The sequence below is a fragment of the Dasypus novemcinctus genome, chromosome 18 (assembly GCF_030445035.2).
Source record: "Dasypus novemcinctus isolate mDasNov1 chromosome 18, mDasNov1.1.hap2, whole genome shotgun sequence".
In the NCBI taxonomy this organism is placed as follows: Eukaryota; Metazoa; Chordata; class Mammalia; order Cingulata; family Dasypodidae; genus Dasypus; species Dasypus novemcinctus.
The window spans coordinates 14,715,042-14,732,637 of NC_080690.1; the positions used below are offsets into that span (position 1 = coordinate 14,715,042).

A 17,596-nucleotide genomic window follows, 5' to 3' on the forward strand; every position below is an offset into this window, starting at 1 on the left:
GTCCCAAGGGGAGAAAAGTGCAAAATCAAGACAGAAAAACGGAGGAAAAAAACCCACTGGGCCAGAGGGGATGGTGATGAAGTGGCAGAAGGGAGCGCCAGGGGCAGGGACTGTGGGTGGCACTAACGCCATGACCACGCTGGCGGCGAGGTGAGGACTTGGTTGTGTTCGTTTGTCACTGAGTGGGGTATAGCTGGGCAAACGGCAATCTGTAAACATCACGAGGAAAAACACCAGTCGACACTATACTTTTTTTTATAATTTTTTTTTTTTGTAAACACTTTAAAGACAGACCCACAACGCCTTTCGAAGGTGAAAAAGAAAATGCCCTTTCCCTCCTGGGATGAGGGGTGAGGGGAAGGATGGTGGTCGATTCTTTCTTCTCTCAAACTCGCTCTCATCCAATCTGGTGTCCTCAAAGGAGAAAGGGAGAACCATTCTCTGGAAGTCAGCGCAGGAGGGGTGCCCTGTTCCCAGGGGTATCCCAAGCTCAGCTCTGCCCCAGTGTCCGAGGATCCTCCTCTCAGGAACAGGGGGTCTGTCCCTGTGTGGATTGTAATAAATAAGTCGTGCTCCGTCTGGCCCGAGAGCCGGCCAGGCCATTGCGCTGAGCTGCAGGCCAGGGCATGGCGTCTGTGGTTGTGGTCTGGGAAGAACCCCGAAGTCAAACATCATGCCAGAAGTCTGGATTCACACTCCAGTGCCAGGTTCCACTCCCTCTGCCTCACTCTCTCCCTTGCTTTTTCTTCTTCCCAAGTCATCAGTTTTTGGGTGAAGGTAAAAAGAGCAAATATCCCTGATTTGTCTGATTATTATCAGCTGTTTTGGGAGTTTACTTGGAATAAATAAAACAAGCCTAACAAAGGAAAGAGAGAGAAAGAAGAGAAGAAAGAGAAAAGAAGATAAAAGAAGAGAGAAGAAAAGAGAAGAGGGAGCCCCAAAACCTTTGGTCGTGAGATGAGGTGAATTCAGGGTTTTGGTTTTTCTGGGACTTTTATAGTCTGCCAGAAAAAAAGAAAATGCCAGCCCAGAATTCTGAAGGGATGGGTAGGATGGGGGGCAGGAGGATGGTCAGCAGTAAATTAAGATGCCCTGGGAAAGAAATGGAAAGGTCAAGTCCAGAATGGCTACACAGAGAAATACACGTGCACACTGGGGGGGAAGAAGTTAAATGCTCTGGTCTGTGGTGGAATCAGGAACCTGTGCGTGGCCTGCGTGGGGCTGAGTCTGGCCTGGAGGCTTCTGGTGCCTCCGAAGTGGGGATGAGGGAGGTAGCCTGAAGTCAGAAGAACCAGCAGTAAAGACGACAAGCACTTGCTGGGGACAATGCACTGTCTCACAGATCATCTCATTTAATGAGGGCAACGTCTACATGGGGACAGGGAGTGATATCCCCCCATCGTCAAAGAAGAAATGGAGACTCCAAAAGGTGAGCACTTGCCCCACATCACACAGTGAGGGCAAGGCAGAGCCCGAGTGGCCCCTGAGCTCCTGCCGCTTCTCCTGCCTTTGCACATTCCAAGGGCATTCCAAGAGCATATTCTGAACTTGTTGCAGGGAGATCTGCCCTAGACCTCTGGAATACACTGGTCTTGTCTCCGATTAATTCTAATATTTCTGAATTGTGCACATGTTGGTTTGTATCCCTTATCTTTTCCAAGGAAAGCCATTTTCATTACTCTAATACTACCCACCCATTGATAAGGCATCCCCACTCTTTTTCTCTGTTCCTGCTTCCTTCTGGGCAGTGTGTGTAAAGGCACCCAGCCCACCCAGGCCCCAGGTGACTTGGCCGGAGCCTGGCACCGCCCTCTCCTCCAGGCTCACCTTTGAGAGGAGTCAGCAAGCCCAGCGGGTCAGTCCGCAGGATGTTCTGGACAAGATCTGTTCACTTCAAACCACGAGTCTATGCAACTGGAGCGGGTGCAAGGGGAAATGCTGTTACCTGCTGCCCAGATCGCTCCTGAGGGGCTCTTTCAAAGGATCAGCTTAGTGAGCAGGGGTCTCCTAAATCTTTCTTGAAAGGAACCCAGGGAAACAACCATGTCTCCAGATACACACCCCTTGAAACAGGGAAGGAGGCAGAACACCAACCCTGACAGTGGCTCAATCAGCCACCCTGGGGAAGTTCTGGGCAAAGGAAGAGAAGGCAGTGGCCCCTAGAGGGACAAAGCCCCACCTTCATGGAGTCCAGGAGAATGGCAACACCTACTAGTGAGAAGGTGACAGCACGCAGGGCAGTGGGAGCAAAGCCATGGAGAGCTGTCCCTGGCTCCAAGCCTGCTCCTGGTGGGTGACTTCTCAGGAGTCCCCCAAATTCTACCGAGCTCTGGGGGGCCTAGCCAGCATCCAACCCTTGGTGAGTAGAGAGCCAGGGAGGATGGTCTTCAGCACTCACAGAAAAGGGCAGTCTGAGTCCCCAATCCGAGAGGGGACAGAGTATGCCCTGGGACAGCTTTCTGATTTGGAAATCAACATCTGGGTATTTTCAAAGACAAGAACCAGGGCCAAAGAAAATCTTATTCTGGTTCCCTGGGATGCTGAAGCACTGTGCTAGGACCAGACTCTATGCCCCAGGCCAACCCTGAGCCTCTCTGCACAGCCAGCAAGTAGGGCAGGCTTGTCGCCCTGCAGGCCAGAAAGCTCTAAGCTGGAGGAGCCCCAGAGCAGGTGGCAGCCACAGGCACAAGGCGTCCTCCCACCATGGTGTCTTCTTTCCAGTTGGAAACAACAACGAGGCTCACGCTGGAGACAAGGACAGGCCTCCACCCTGCTAATTATAGCAGCTTTCAGTGCTGCCACCCAACAGGTCCTGGTTCCTGCTGCCTCTTCGTCCTCTGTGAAGCAGAGGCACACCGGAGGGCAGCAGGCACACAGCATACTGGATGCCACATGCTGGCCTCTGCCTCAACCCCATTCGGAGCCTTCCTGGGAGAGGGCGTCCCACAACCAAAGGGGAGAGAGTGACTACTATGAGGGTCTGCCCAAGGAAGGGCCCACTGGCGTCTGGGATGCGGCTGAACCACCCCTGCCAGCCCTCTCGTACCTTTTGTGATAAATGCACAGGCAGGGCAGCCTGGCTATCGTGTCCCCCTGAAGCAGCTCCTCCAGGCAGATCACACACTCACCCGCGTCTTTAGTCAGCACGTCATCTGTGAAGTGAGAGAGCAGAGAGTGGGGAGAGGGTTAGTCCCAGCAGACAGTGGCACAAAGCAGTCATGGGGCTAAGAACTAGTTGGGACTTCCTGGGTGGCCCAAACTGCAAGGCTCTGGTGGGGGAGAACACAGGCATCAGATGGACCCTGTTCTGAGGGCCCTCACTGCAGAGAAAGCAATCTACACCACCAGTTAACTACCTGATGACAAACTGGGATTAATGACCAAGTCAGCGGCCCAGGCAGTGGAGGAGAGGAAGAGCCAGGTAGTAGAGGCAGCACAAGACAAACTTATCCCTAGTCATATACATATTCCAGCTGCACTGACTTCTGGTTTGGAAAAATAGAGTAATGGGAGAGTGGTACAAGGCAAGAATGAGTGGCAGGGAGCTCCTGTACACCACAGGCCACCAGGAGAGCCATGGCTGGAATGTGGGAGAGCACCAGTGCTTAGACAACAGTCCTTTCTGTGACACTTGCACTGGCCACTCAGAGTTGAAGAAGTCATAGTCTCAGGAGTCAAGAAGCTCAGAGTCTAATGGGAGAAGCTGAACACGAAAAGGTAAATGAACAGGGGAGCAGATGTAGCTCAGTGGTTGAGTGCCTGCTTCCCAAGTACAAGGTCCTGGGTTCAATCCCCAGTACCTCCTAAAGAAAATAATAGGTAAATGAATAGTATGGTAAGTTTTGGGAAGTCTTATGACAACACAGGACCAGGTATGAGGGGTACAGAAGAATATACCTAATGGGGGTGGGGACTGTTCCAGGAAGGCTTGAGAGAGAGTAATGGACTGAGGTGAGCCCTGAAGGATAAGGTGGGGAGAAGGATGTTCCCAGCAAAGAGAATGGTATCCAAGCATCTGGGAACTATGAAAGGTTTGCTATGAGAGGTACAAAGTACATATGGGGACAGGGAGGGGGTGAATCCAAGTCCCCGAGGGCAGACTTGCGTGTCTGGCTCTAGCTGGTTAAGTAAGAGGCACTGAGGTGCACCATGACCATGTATGGTCTTCTGAAGCTCCTGGAGAACGGACTGGAGGACACCACAGAGAAAGACCCCATTCTGGAGGCCAGCTCAGGGGAGATGGGCTCCAGGACTACACTAGCAATGGGGGCAGAAAAAGGGAGGAACGGCAGGTGCTGGCTAGGGCACACCAGAGACAGGCATGAGGAGGAAGTGACGAATTCAGAGTTGGGTGAGAGGTATCCACTAGGCATCCCCTGGGTGACATGCTCATGGAGATGTCTTGGAGTCTGTTGGACATCTAGATGTGGGGCTTGAAATAGAGACGTGGGCAGCAGATACAGAGGTGGGATAAAGAGAATGTCTGGGAAGAAAGTTAAGCTTGAAGTCCAAAGAAGGAAGATGACAGAATCCAGGTGAACTCCAATATTAGAAGGCAGGTGCAAGAGATCAAGAGAGTAAAAGGTTACCCAAAGGTTCTCACAACCACAGGAGGGGTACCAAGAAATCAGGGTCACCAATGTGGAGAGATTTCAGCAGGATCAACTCCCCACCACTAAAAAATTTTCATTGTTTACAAACACTGCTAAAGCTGTAACTGAGGTCCTGTGTATTTTCATGTAAACCTCACAATTGTATGAGCTTGGCAGGGTAGCTGATAGGATTTGTTTTGCAAATGAGGATACTAAAGCCCAGAGAACCGTCTTCCGTGAAGGCTAGTGCAGGGACTTGGGCCCTCCGCGTGGGTGTCTCCTCCAGAGCTGTTTCTTTGCGGCCTCTGATTTTTTTCTGGTGGAAAGCAAAACGCCTGGGGTCCATGTCAAGATGACATAAAATGAAGATTCTTCACGGCCTAGAAAGCTATGGTGACTAAAAGACCCCTGCCAGGAACCCCAGGGAAAAAAGTATAAACTCGAATGGATTCACAACTTGGTTCCCATGCTGTGAGAGAAACCACCTTAGGTTCCTGGCTACCACAACAACCTGCGTCCTTGGCTCTCGCTGTTAACATCTGGCCAACCCCAGGGCCACCTGAAAGGGAGACATGAACAATTTCATGACAGGAAAAAGCAGATGGTGCACAGGCTGCTGCTGGAGTGTAACCACCTCAGATTCCAAACATGGCATGCTGCAGAGCAATATAAAGGGTACGAGCCTATTCTTTTTTTTTTTTAAGCTATACATATTTAACTATTAGTGAACATACATGATTGTGTAAGCACAGAAAAAAGTCTGGAAGGGGAAGCGGATTTGGCTCAATCCATAGACCATCTGCCTACCACATGGGAGGTCCAGGGTTCAAACACAGGGTCTCCTGACTCGTGTGCTGAACTGGCCCATGCACAGTGCTAATGTGCGCAAGGAGTGCCGTGCCGCGCAGGGGTGTCCTGCTGTAGGGGAGCCCCACATGCAAGGAGTGCTCCCCATAAGGAGAGCCGCCCAGCACAAATAAAGTGCAGCCTGCCCAGGAGCGATGTCGCATACACAGAGAGCTGATGCAGCAAGACGACGCAACAAAAAGAGACACATATTCCTGGTGCCGCTGACAAGAAAACAAGGGGACACAGAACAACACACAGGGAAAGGACAGAGAGAGCAGACAACTGGGGGGGGGAGGGGAGAGAAAAAAATTGAAAAAGAAGTCTGGAAGGATACACAAACTTTAATAATGGTGGAGGGAATGAGGATTACAAAAAAAAGATTTCAATATTCTTTCATATTGTCTGAATGTTTGAGCAAGCACTGCTTTTATAATTTAAACCCCAATAAAAAGCTATATTGGGGGGGAGCAGATGGAGCTTAAGTGGTTGAGCGCCTCCTTCCCATGTACAAGGTGATGTGGGTCTCTTCCCTTGGGGCAGGAAAACACCACCCATCTCACAAGCAGCTTCAGACCTTTCTGTTTGTGTGTGCACAGGGTGTGTGGGGTGCATGGAAGAACCTAAGTGCTCAGAGTGAACAGGTCAGATTTTAGGGAGCTGCCCTGCCATACTGGGGCTACATGCCCTGCAGAGAGCTCTGGTAGAACAGTCCCCAAGGGACCCCCAGAGGTGCTGGTGGCATGGAGGGGGTGGGGAGGCCCAAACAGCTAAGGACACTTCTGTGTCTGGTGCTGTGCGGCTCTGAGTTGGCAGATGAGAGCAGGAACGCACCCACACACTCCCTCTGCCTGGGGCTGGTTAAGGCCCTAGCAGGGGAGAGGAGCCAGAGGGAGAACCCCCGGCAAGGAAGCGGAGACACTGGCTCCACCCCTTGGCCCCATTTCCAGTCTAGGTGCCAGAGCGCTGGTCTTGCAGCCTGTCAGCATGCGTCAGCATGTGCAGAGCTGCTGGCCAGGTCCCTGACAGGGAGGGTCAGAGCCACCAAGGCCAGGCCTTGTGGTGCCCTTCTTGGGAAATCCGGGGTGCTTGGCTCTCCAGACAAAGTGAGCCCTTGGGCAGAGAGAGTGCCTCCACCAGCAGCAGCATCGCCACCCCAACACCCAGGCCTGTGAGGAGTGGTCCAGTTCACTGTTTTGGTGAGCTGGGCTGCCGCGATGAAAGCCTGGACACTTCACATTGGCAGAGGCGCCCGTGGCTCCCTCACTCGTCCCTCTCCTTAACCAGCCCCCACTTGCATCAAGCTCCTGCAGGCCTTCCTCCCTCCCACTCCTCATCTCCTCACTCACCCAGCAGCAGCAAGCCCAGGAGCTCCAGGTGAGCCACGTCCCTCTTCCCTTCCCTCTCTCTCCTGCTTCCCTCCGTCCCAGAGAGGAGCACCAGGATACCCTGCAGCCACCAGATTCCAGTCAGACACCAGGGCGGCAGCAGCAGCATCTAAACAAAGCTCCTGGGCAGCCCCACAGGGCTGGGGAGGCTCCCGGCTGCCCTCCTTTTGACCACAGTGTCTCTGAAAACTGAAGACATGGGTCAAATAAGCACCTGTTGCACAGCTCTGCCGGCTCAGGGTAAACTGTGGGCAAGAGACATTTCTGCTTTTAGGGGAGTCAGGCTCCCCCTCTCCTTTAATGAATGTTGGAGTGACAGCAATTCAAGGGCCCATTAAGATGGGGACCATAACCTTTGGTAGAGAGGACGGAGATGGTGATCCTGACATAAGCAGGGCACAGAAATGCACAACGTGAGAAAACTGAGGGGAGAGGCTATCTTCGGAAGCAGTTTTGACAGCCCCCAAACTCTCCTTAATATGCTGCAAAGGAACCTGCCACAGACATCTCCCAGGGCCAAGGACCCTTGCTGTCTTGGAACCTGTGCCCTGCAAGCTTTCAATCAGCAGTCTGTCATCTGCTATGACTCCATAACATCATAATTCTCTTCTGTTCAAAGCCAACTTAGACAACTCCTCACACCATCTTGAGACTCATTCTGCTAGCTAAGCAATTTGAGAGTCAAAAATGTTCAATGCATATCCTTGAGGCCTCAGCATTGCAAATGGAGATGGGAAAGGGAGAAAATAAAAGGCTTACTCAAGCTGACCACATTTACCCATGTAAGTGGGTCCCACCAACTCCTCTCTCCTACGTAGTGCCCACTCCATCCAGGAGTTCTAGGTCTAGAGCTGACAAAGGCCTGAACACGGGTGCCTTGGCACCCATGCCCTTCCCTGCCTGCCAGCAAGGGTCAGCCTGTTCACAAGCCTGGAGGGCCGGGGGCTGGCCCTGGGAGCACAGGTTGCTGGTCTTCACATTGTCTTGGGTCCTGGGTAAACCAGTTAAACTAGTTTTGTCTTTCTAAGTTGTTTTTTTCTCTTTAATCTGGCAGGCGGCTACTGGAGGCCTTCCAACCTGCTGCTTAGGCCAACCCTCATAATAAGAAAAATACTACTTGCTGTCTGCCTCATTGAGGAGGTTTCCACTTTTTTCCTTTGGTGGTTAACTAAATTTCATCTTATATAACCACCATAAATTTTGTAAAAATTTCCCCAATCGGTGCCAGAAACGACTGTGTGTGTGTTGTGTAGAAAGGAGCCTCTTGGGGAGCAGCCAGGAGTTCTAGTGAATCTTCATAAGGCACCGGCACTTCTCTTTCAACACACTAAGAAAGCTTCATCTTGCCCCCTTTCCAGAAAGAGACCTAGAGTTCCATACCTCACAGATTCCTTAAGTCTTTCTCTCTCTTTTTTCTAATAGAAAAGGTAAAGTGAAGCAGGGGTGGGAATAATGAGAAATCACGGGTAAAACCTGTTACTGTCAAACTAAACACCTAGATCTCCTGACGTGGGAGCTTTGACCTGTGGCCCTGAAAGTCTTGTGCTTTATCTAAAGGAGAACTGGCTCCCGACCTTGGTCATACCCTAGAGACTTCTACTCCAAGCTACACAAATCCCACTGGTAAACTTTCCTCCTATCTGGAAGGTTAGGGTGTCTGCAGGAGAGACAAAGCCTAGTGAGCCTCTACACCCTGAAGGCCTCCTGTCTGCATTAGCAGTGTACAAGAGGGGCAGATCATGGTTTCTGAAGCACCTTCAGCATTTAAGACAAACTCCATTAATAGAGGACCACATGCAACTGGCCTTTTCTGCCTCTGGTGGGCAAGGACTGGCTTTTGCAAAAGACATTCTTGAATTTAAAGCCTCTCGCTTCTCATCCCTCCTGACATGCACACATGTACACACTGTACCCCCTGTGTATATATATATATATATATATATATATATACCCTGAGGGGGAGGCCTCTTGATTAGAGGAGGAGGGAAAAAACAGGAACAGAACAGACAGCGGTAGTTATGCTGGGGCTGTGGGCTCGGCCAGCCATCTTCCTCTTCTCCAAGTCAGAGACTTAGTCAGGGGACTGTGACTGTGGTTTCTGTGGATAATTTGGGCTCACTGGTCTCCTCTGCAGGGAAGGGTGAATGGGAAAGGAGGACCCTTCCCTGTGGCTGCTGGAGGGGGGAAAACTCACTGGTGCCACCAGGGGCTTAAGTGTTAATAGGGAATTGGACCCAGAGACCCTCGGAGACATCAAGGGCAGGAGAGGAGAGCAGCCCAACTTGCTCGCTTTCCCTGTTCTCCAAACTGTGTGAGGCAATCCCTTACACAGGACAGCGCCCTCCACAGCTGCTCTTCCAAACTTCTGCCTCATGACTCCAACAGCCAAGTTCTCCCAGGCTGAGTCCACTCTGAAATGTCTTTGTGTTCTTATTACAGCAAAGGCAGTGTCTACAGACAACTCTCCCAGCAACCCGCAGGACAAAAATGGGTCTTCATGAGGTCTCTATACATGGGAAAAATAAGTGAATACAGTTTTTGAGTCCATGGCTGGGGAATAAAAGATTCCTTTCCCTCTGTGGTCCCAAGCAGAGACGGGTAACAGAACAAAGCTGAGCTTGAGTCTCCTTGACAGAATGCACACAGACAGGTCTGAGCACACGCGACAACGCATTCAGAGGCACGGTGCAGCCAGGCTCAGGGGACTAGGAAAGGCTGTCCACTGGGGGAAAGGAAGAGGATTCCTGGATGTAGTAAGCTATAAAGGGGGCAGAGACAGGGTCTCCACCTGCCCTGTGGCTGGTCTCTGATCTGAGCAAAGGTCACCAGACTCCATGTAGTTAAGACAAGGGATAAGTAAGTAACATGAAGGCCCACAGTTGGAATCTATTGGCCAATCAAGAAAATAAGAGATAAGAGTATAGTAGGATTTGTTTTCAGGAGAGCTGAGCAGGTCAGACTCATCATGCTTACTTCCTGGGAGCGATCTGGATGGTAATAAATTGTCAGACCCTCCCTAGGCTAATGCTGGGTGGGGAAAGAGCACATCTGGGCCTGAGGAGGTTCCTGGGGCAGGAGCCAAAGGATAGGTCTGTAAGGAATGTCCACCCAGGAAACATTCACAGTCAGGAGGAGTTAAGGGATCCAGGCTTGCCAGGAGCACAGTTCTTGGCTTCTCTACCAAATCCCAGGACCTTTCCTAACCACTGCTGTGACTTTAATCCAGAAGGAGGAGCACCCTCCACAGGATTCAGTGCTTGTAGTCTTAGCCTCAGTTCTCTAAGAAACACAGTTTGAAGACCAGACTCACACATATCAGAGTGGAGAACCAGAGGGCCAGTAGCCACTCCAGGAGAGCAGCATTAAAGGGAAGTCAGGAAGTCCAGGTTTTCCACTCTGGAAAACGATGGAAAGAAACCTGTGGGGGGAAACGGACTTGGCCCAGTGGTTAGGGTGTCCGTCTACCACATGGCAGGTCCATGGTTTAAACCCTGGGCCTCCTTGACCTGTGTGGAGCTGGTCCATGCGCAGTGCTGATGTGCGCAAGGAGTGCCCTGCCATGCAGGGGTGTTCCCGTGAAGGGGAGCCCAACGCGCAAGGAGTGCACCCCATAAAGAGAGCCGCCCAGCGCGAAAGAAAGTGCAGCCTGCCCAGGAATGGCGCCGCACACACGGAGAGCTGACACAACAAGATGATGCAACAAAAAAGAAACAGATTCCTGTGCCACTGACAACAACAGAAGCGGACAAAGAAGACATAGCAAATAGACACAGAGAACAGACAACCGGGGCGGGGTGGGGGTGGGGGGGAGAGAAATAAATAAATAAATAAATAAATCTTTAAAGAAAAAAAAGAAGGAAAAAGAAACCTGTGGGGAAGGAGATTTGGCCCAATGGATAGGGCGTATGCCTACCACATGGGAGGTCTAAGGTTCAGACCCCGCGCCTCCTGACCCGTGTGGAGCTGGCCCATGCGCAATGCTGATGTGCGCAAGGAGTGCCCTGCCACGCAGGGGTGCCCCTGCATAGGAGAGCCCCATGCGCAAGAAGTGTGCCCCATAAGGAGAGCCGCCACACGCATAAAAAGTGCAGCCTGCCCAGGAATGGCGCCACACACACAGAGAGCTGATACAGCAAGATGACACAACAAAATGAGACACAGATTCAGGGTGCCGCTAACAGGAACAGAAGCGGATGCAGAAGAACACACAGTGGATGGACACAGAGAAAAGACAACTGGGGTGGGGAACGGGAGAGAAATAAATAAAAAATAAATCTTAAAAAAAAGAAGAGAGAGAAACCTGTGGATAGGCTCACATCTTTCACGGTGGTGTCCCACTCGATGGCAGCTATAACTTCCAAGACACTGACCGTGTGCCAGGCTCTGTACTGAAAATCCCATTTTAGGGACAGAAAACTGAAGGTCTGCTATGCTGAGCAACTTGTCAAAGGGAGCAGTAGAGGCAGGAGTGGAACTCAGATTGGTTTGACTCCAAATTCTTATCCATATCATAAAAAGCAGATGTTTACACTAATTTTGTCCTCAGAAGTGCCATGTTAGGGTGACTTGGGTTTCACAAAATCCCCTGGTTTTGTGATCCTACCCCTGTTGAATTTACTCCTCAGCTCTGAGGCAGCCTCCAGGGCGGGAAGCAACATAGCCTTGCCAGCAATGAGGGAGGGTGTCTAAGTATTGTACTTATTCCCTCAGGCTCTCTGCTGTGGAGAGTCACAGGGCTTAATCAGATGTTCGCTGGAGTTGCAAAGTGACAAGGAGAATGCTCAGACTTCCCACACTCCCTGCACACCACCTACACACAGACCGTAGCTTCCCCAGGAGAGAGGCTGCTCCCTCCGGGGCCCCTTTGCTGCTCAGAAACTAACTCTTAGAGTGTATCTGGCTGTCTTAGAGCCTCCCAGTCAGGGAGTGGGTGGAAGAGTGGCTGAATCTCCCAACCAGAGGCCTGAGGAATTGAGGGTGCAGAAGAAAGGGCAGAAGGATTAACTGAGCAACCCAGGAGGACTTTCTGGCATTGCTAACCTAAGTCTTGTGCTTCCCTTCCTGTCCCCCTCCACAGCAAGGCTCCCTGGGACAGTCTGGTTCCTTGTCACCACTCAGGCATTTTGGCCAGAAAGTGGGGTGGAAATGCTGCACAAAACCATGTGAAGTTGGGAAGACCTTCCCTCAGAGGCTCCTCACAGAACTGGCTGTGTCTGGTGGTTCCCTCCCACCCCACTGAGGCTCAAGGAGGCTGGTGAGGCAGGCCAAGTCATTACCATTGTAGGAGAGGCGTGGTTTGCTCAGACACATTATAAAGTGCATTTCCATCTCATCAGAAGCCACGGACTTGGAGCAAATGGGGCACTTGAAACCTGAAAGAGAGGAAAACAGGATGAAATGTTTTCTCCAAACCAAGCATATCCACAACAAATGAAAATGACTATGTCCGTGGGATCAGAGGTAGCATGGAGAATTAAAATCTAGAGACCTTAGACCTTTTCTATTCCATTAAGTGATAAAAAATGTTGCTATTTTATTATAGTCTTCAGTTCTCATGTTTTCACTGGAACTCTCCCTGTCATATGCCCCTTGGTAAGTTCAAGAGAATTCACTGACACCTGATTTAAGTTTTACTCTATTTTAGGCCCTTTCTCACGGGAGTCTACTGGGAAAGGAGAATAAGGAGGCATCAAATCAAGGAACTTGAATAATAAAGAGTTTAATATCCTTTTACCTCACAGCCTTGCCCAAACCCCTTAATGTGGATTACTCACTCCTCAGCAAGCTCCACCTCCTCATGCCTATGCCCAGGTAGCACCTTCACCCCTCACCCAGAGCACCTTTCGACCAACAGAGAAGCAACGTCTTCCTCTGGCTGGGCAGCTGCCCTCCAGGAAAAGAGTGTGCAGTGAGGTGGCCCTCCAGGGCCCACAGGGGCGCCCCCATGTGCCACTATCAGCTATTTCATGGTGCCAGGCAAACACAGGGTATTCCCAAGCAAGTATGGACTGCTCATACACCCAAAAGTCTCATCAGAATTGTGTCAGTATTGATGAATTTTTGAGAAATCTTCTGAATTGAACTCCACTAAGCAAACTTAATCCTTTTATCTATTTTTTTAATGAGACCATAGATAAAGTATTTCCAATTTTTCCATTTTACTTTTTAAAAAAAAATATTTAATTGCCTTTTTTAAAAGATAACATAGATCACAAAAAATATTACATTAAAAAACATAAAAGGTTCCCATATATTCCACTCCTCCCAAATCAACAACCTCTTTGATCACTGTGGCACATTCATTGCATTTGGTGAATACATTTTGGAGCTCTGCTGCACTGCATAGATTATAGTTTACATTGGCGTTTACACTCTCCCCCAGTACATTCAGTGGGTTATGACAGGATATATAATGCCAGCATCTGTCCCTGCAACATCATTTAGGTCAACTCAAAGTCCCAAAGAATGCCCCCACATCAAATAGACCCATTCTTTTCCATGTAAATTCTACCAAAAAGATCTGATGCTATTAAAACTTTATTTGTCCATATCAAATTTTACCTATTATAGCTTCTGCCTCTGGTGACCATGAGTCCTACCTACCCAGTCTGGATTTCCTAGGTCAAATACAGTACATCTAAATGTTCTGTTAATTTTCATCAAATCTTTCCATACACTGTTTTATTTGATACTGATTACCACGAAACATAAAAGACAGCGTGTTTAGGCTGACTGCCAGCTGTGCCAGGACAGAGGAGGCGTTCACACCCTCCCTGTGTCCTTGGTGAGACTGCCTGTCATTCCTCGTGCAACGCCAATAGCTCTGACAGCTGGGTGGTGCTGAGAGACAGGACGTAGCTGGCTCACACGGAGGCTTACACTTTCAGTACAAGAGTATGAGTACTTTCCTTAAAGTCTCCTCCAAAGCCTCCTCCTTCCAGTGACAAAACTTTGAACTATAGAATCAGGTAAAAAATTCAGGGTCTGGTTAACTAGGGACAGAGTGGATACTTGACTCCATGGCATATTCCTATTCCCCCAACCCCTAGCCTCAAAGATCCCAGAATCTTAGCTTCTTAGCTAAAAAAATTTTGAAAATGGTACTTGGGCCAAGCTTTGAGAAAGGGCTGTATAAATATTTTTTAAATTTCTGGGTGGTTCCAAATCCATTAGTAACAAAATCAGAAGATTAAAAAGAAACATGGGGGGGGGGAGGGTGCTACCCTAAGTTTTCTGGCAAAACTGGATCTGATGTGCCAGGCTGATTATTTTTCACCTCTTCAGTTTAGAAATCTGCAGATCCAGTGTTATAGGCTTGATGGACAGATGAATAATTGACTTGAGTCCTGTCAAGTGAGGATGCTCTTCACCTCTAACCTAAATCTCTCTGACCCTGGGGTCTGGCTTCACGCCTGCACCCTACAAGTCAAGCCAATACTTATGGTAAATAACATTCCACAGAATGACCAGCATTGGGAGATTAAGAGCCTCTTTTTCTTCAGAGATTCATTCACATAGGTTTCTCTTAACTTCAAAAGACCAAGGTTTTGCAACACTGACTATATGATACTTCTACATTAAACCTAGTAAATTTATTTTAGCATCTGTCAACCGGTCAGAGACTCAGGGCTGTGGACAGGCAAGGAAGGACATGCTCTGGGCCACGTCCTCTAAAACTGAGCCTTGACACATTCACTGTGAGGTGTTAGGGTGCTTTGTTACTAATAAAAAGCCTTCAGTATCACACACTACTTACCTTTCTGATAACTTACAGCAGATTCAAGGCTATTTCCATAAGGAAACCTTGCATTTCAATGTGACTCCTTGAGTGGGGAGGGGGTGGAGGTACAGCAGAGGTGCTGGGATTTAGGCTACCGTGGTAAACCCACAAGAAGGTCCAGGAGGAACTGTCACCTGACATTTATTTATATTAATGTCCTAGGGAAAAAAGTTGAGACTCAGTGGTTTACAACAATCCTCCCCATTTTACAGATACTGAAACAGGCAGCAGGGAGGTCACTGAGTTGTCCAGGGTAGTCTTGAGACCCTGCCAAATAACCTACCCTCCCAGCACCTTAGTTTCCTCATCTGAAATATAGGGGAGTTTACTTTACACCTGCAAAGATCAAACATGAAAGCAGGCTGAATGGAAGCTAATGAAATTAGGGTGGTACCAACATCATATCAGCCTAGTAGCACTTGGTGAGGAGGGAAGAAGATGATAGTTAAGAGAAGGACTCGGGTGGACCAAAGGAAGGGGAGGACCGACTGGCAGGAACCCGAGCAAGGGCACCCTGCCCACAGGCTGTGCAATAAGTGCTGGGGGTGGCCAGTGGCCACCACGTCTCTGACTGTCCCCACTGGATCCCACCTGTTTCCTTTGAACTTCTAGAGCACTGTGAACCTCCATTGGCACTTGCCCTACAGTCCATGTGGAAACATAGTCCGTTTACTCTATAGCACCTACTTTTGCACATGATAATAAATAACAGCATTTTTGAGTCATTACTGTGGACAGGTAGTGTACTTTACATTATTTTCTCATTTACCACAATACAAGGCAGGTACTACCACCAACTATATTTTACAGGGAAGATATCAAGGCCCAGAACATTAAGTAACTTGCCCAAGGTAAAAGACAGAAAGGGGCAGGCTGTATACTCCCCAGGAAGTCTGATCATCGAGTCCACACTTTCAGTGTCTACACTGGGTCAGGTGTGGTGACTAGGACAGGAGGAGCCAGACAGCAAAAAAACCCCAAACACATACAAACCCATAAAATGCAACCCAAACACAAGATAGTTCTAAATTCTAATTTCTAACCTTCCATATTGTTCCAGCAATTTCTCATGAAAATTCCTATGTTCCAGGATAATCCCATAAACTGAAACAACTCATCATTTTTTTTCCTTGAAATCCTGTTCATATGGGAGGAAAGATTTCTGCTTTCTATTTGTAACTGAGTGTATATCACTGGTTATAAAATGCTTAGTTTGCAATTTTTTTTTTAAAACTTTATTTTGTACATTTAACAATTGAAAATATAAACAAAAACTAAAAAGAAAACAGTTGAATAAAAACATTCACTTCTCATTTAAATGTACTGGATACATACGAAAGTTTTTTGAATCCTACAATATGTTATACAATATAGCAAATTCTCTTTTAACTGGAAAATAAATGGCAAAAGTTAAGAGGGACAGAAAAAAATATGGAGAGTTAAGTGCAAAAAATAATTGCCCCACCTTCTTTCCTGAAAGACCATCCCATGATCAGTTTGGATCCTAGCACTCTACTGCCCCATTTGTTTCTCATAATTGTCCATCACTATTCAAAACCAACACCTGTATGCATGATAAATACTGTGATCTTTCTGAGCTATCTGAAGGTAAATAGGAAATGTTGATACCATTTTGGGAAAAAAAATCCAAGGCAAATTAAAGTCAGCCCTACAAACAAAGAGACGCAGAGCCATCCAATCCACATGATTTTGTCAAATTTCCTAAGAAACCTTCATCAGTACTGGGGAACCATGTATAAGAAATGCTTCGTTTTCCTTAAGAGAAAGCTACAGGCTGAATCCTCAGGCTACTCCCAACTACATCCAAGACCACAGTCTTCCCCATCACACCCCAGAAGCCAGTTAGCAGACAGCAAAGTGCTCAGGGTTGATCTCCTTTTTCCCATCCACTGTCATTTCCAAAGGCAGTGCTCCCCACAGGTGGTGCCTTTAATGCTCGCCACCGACAAAGCAGAGGGAAACAGCGGCAAGCTCAGGCCTGCTGGGCAGTCTGACCCCGGTTCGCCTTAAGCCATCGTCTCCTCTCATCAGACTGGCAGAGGCAGGGAATGTACTGACTCCTTGTCCTTTTCTGCCAACCTCTCAAATGAGGAAGTACAGATTGACAGAGCACCGCAGGGAAACTGTCTGCAATCACCCAACTCTCCTGAACTGGGTGGGCCCCACCAAGCAAATGTTGCTACAAGACCCCTTCACCTCCAATCAAGAGTAGCCAAGAGAGAACTCCTAATGAAAACCTAATTTCCATTCTTTCTCTTCATCAGATTAGCTCAATGTTTATATAGCCAAAGGAGCTGGTTAGAGAGACCATCTGCTTCCTGTCTTTCAATAGCATGGATTCTCCCATGCTTAAGTTGGGGGAATCCTTTGCCATGCAGTCCTCTGAGTGGGAAGCCAGAGCTCCACCAAAAGACAGGTTGTATTTACCCCCTAGTGCAGGGCCTTGACCCCTTTTAGCACCAGGTAAGGAAAATTCTCTCAATGTCAAGATAAGCCCACTGGAAAGTGAACCAACGAGTGACTTCACGCATGCTCACACAGTCATGTGCTTCAAGCATGAGTCTAATTGGGCTCCTCACCTAGATCCTCCCACCTGATAGAGCAACTGAGGAAGGATGGGGCAACCAGCTCAGGGTACCAAGAATTTCAGCCTCATTCACCCCTCTCACTCCTACTCCAGTACATTTACCTTGCAGTATAAATGCAAGTTTTTATGGTTTGGGGACCCGTATACTTCTCATTTTCCAAAAATGCAACCTTCTCCTTTAAGACCTGATTTCTCAGGCGGGACCATGTGCTCACTGCTTGTTGCTCCAGTTTCCCTCCCCACCCCTCCCTCCCCAATGCTGATGCGCTATTTTCACAGCTGCTCCAGTTCTCCCTGTTTTTGGGATCACTTAAAGGGAGAAGAATTAAGGAGCACCCACAGTGAAAGAAGGCACACCATCCTGGTAGGACCTCCTGTTCTG

At 48.8% G+C, this 17,596-nt stretch overlaps 1 protein-coding gene across 4 annotated transcripts in view; it reads right to left on the reverse strand.

The window, feature by feature from the left end:
- Nucleotides 1-237: 237 nt before the first annotated feature.
- The window catches only part of ZNRF1 (zinc and ring finger 1), a 111,096-nt gene continuing 93,737 nt past the window's right edge, over nt 238-17,596 (reverse strand). Inside the window, exons 2-5 of one of the 4 annotated variants that reach the window (XM_058279704.2) lie at nt 12,103-12,198; nt 3,047-3,152; nt 1,828-1,914; nt 238-544 (exon numbers count right to left, since the gene is read on the reverse strand). In XM_058279704.2, coding sequence (XP_058135687.1) covers nt 1,857-1,914; nt 3,047-3,152; nt 12,103-12,198 — 260 coding nt within the window. In that variant the 3' untranslated portion in view covers nt 238-544; nt 1,828-1,856. Of the gene's footprint in view, nt 647-758; nt 857-1,004; nt 1,093-1,827; nt 1,915-3,046; nt 3,153-12,102; nt 12,199-17,596 lie in introns of those variants that run through there. The other 3 variants (XM_058279705.2, XM_058279707.2, XM_058279708.2) reach the window with 3 other exon arrangements.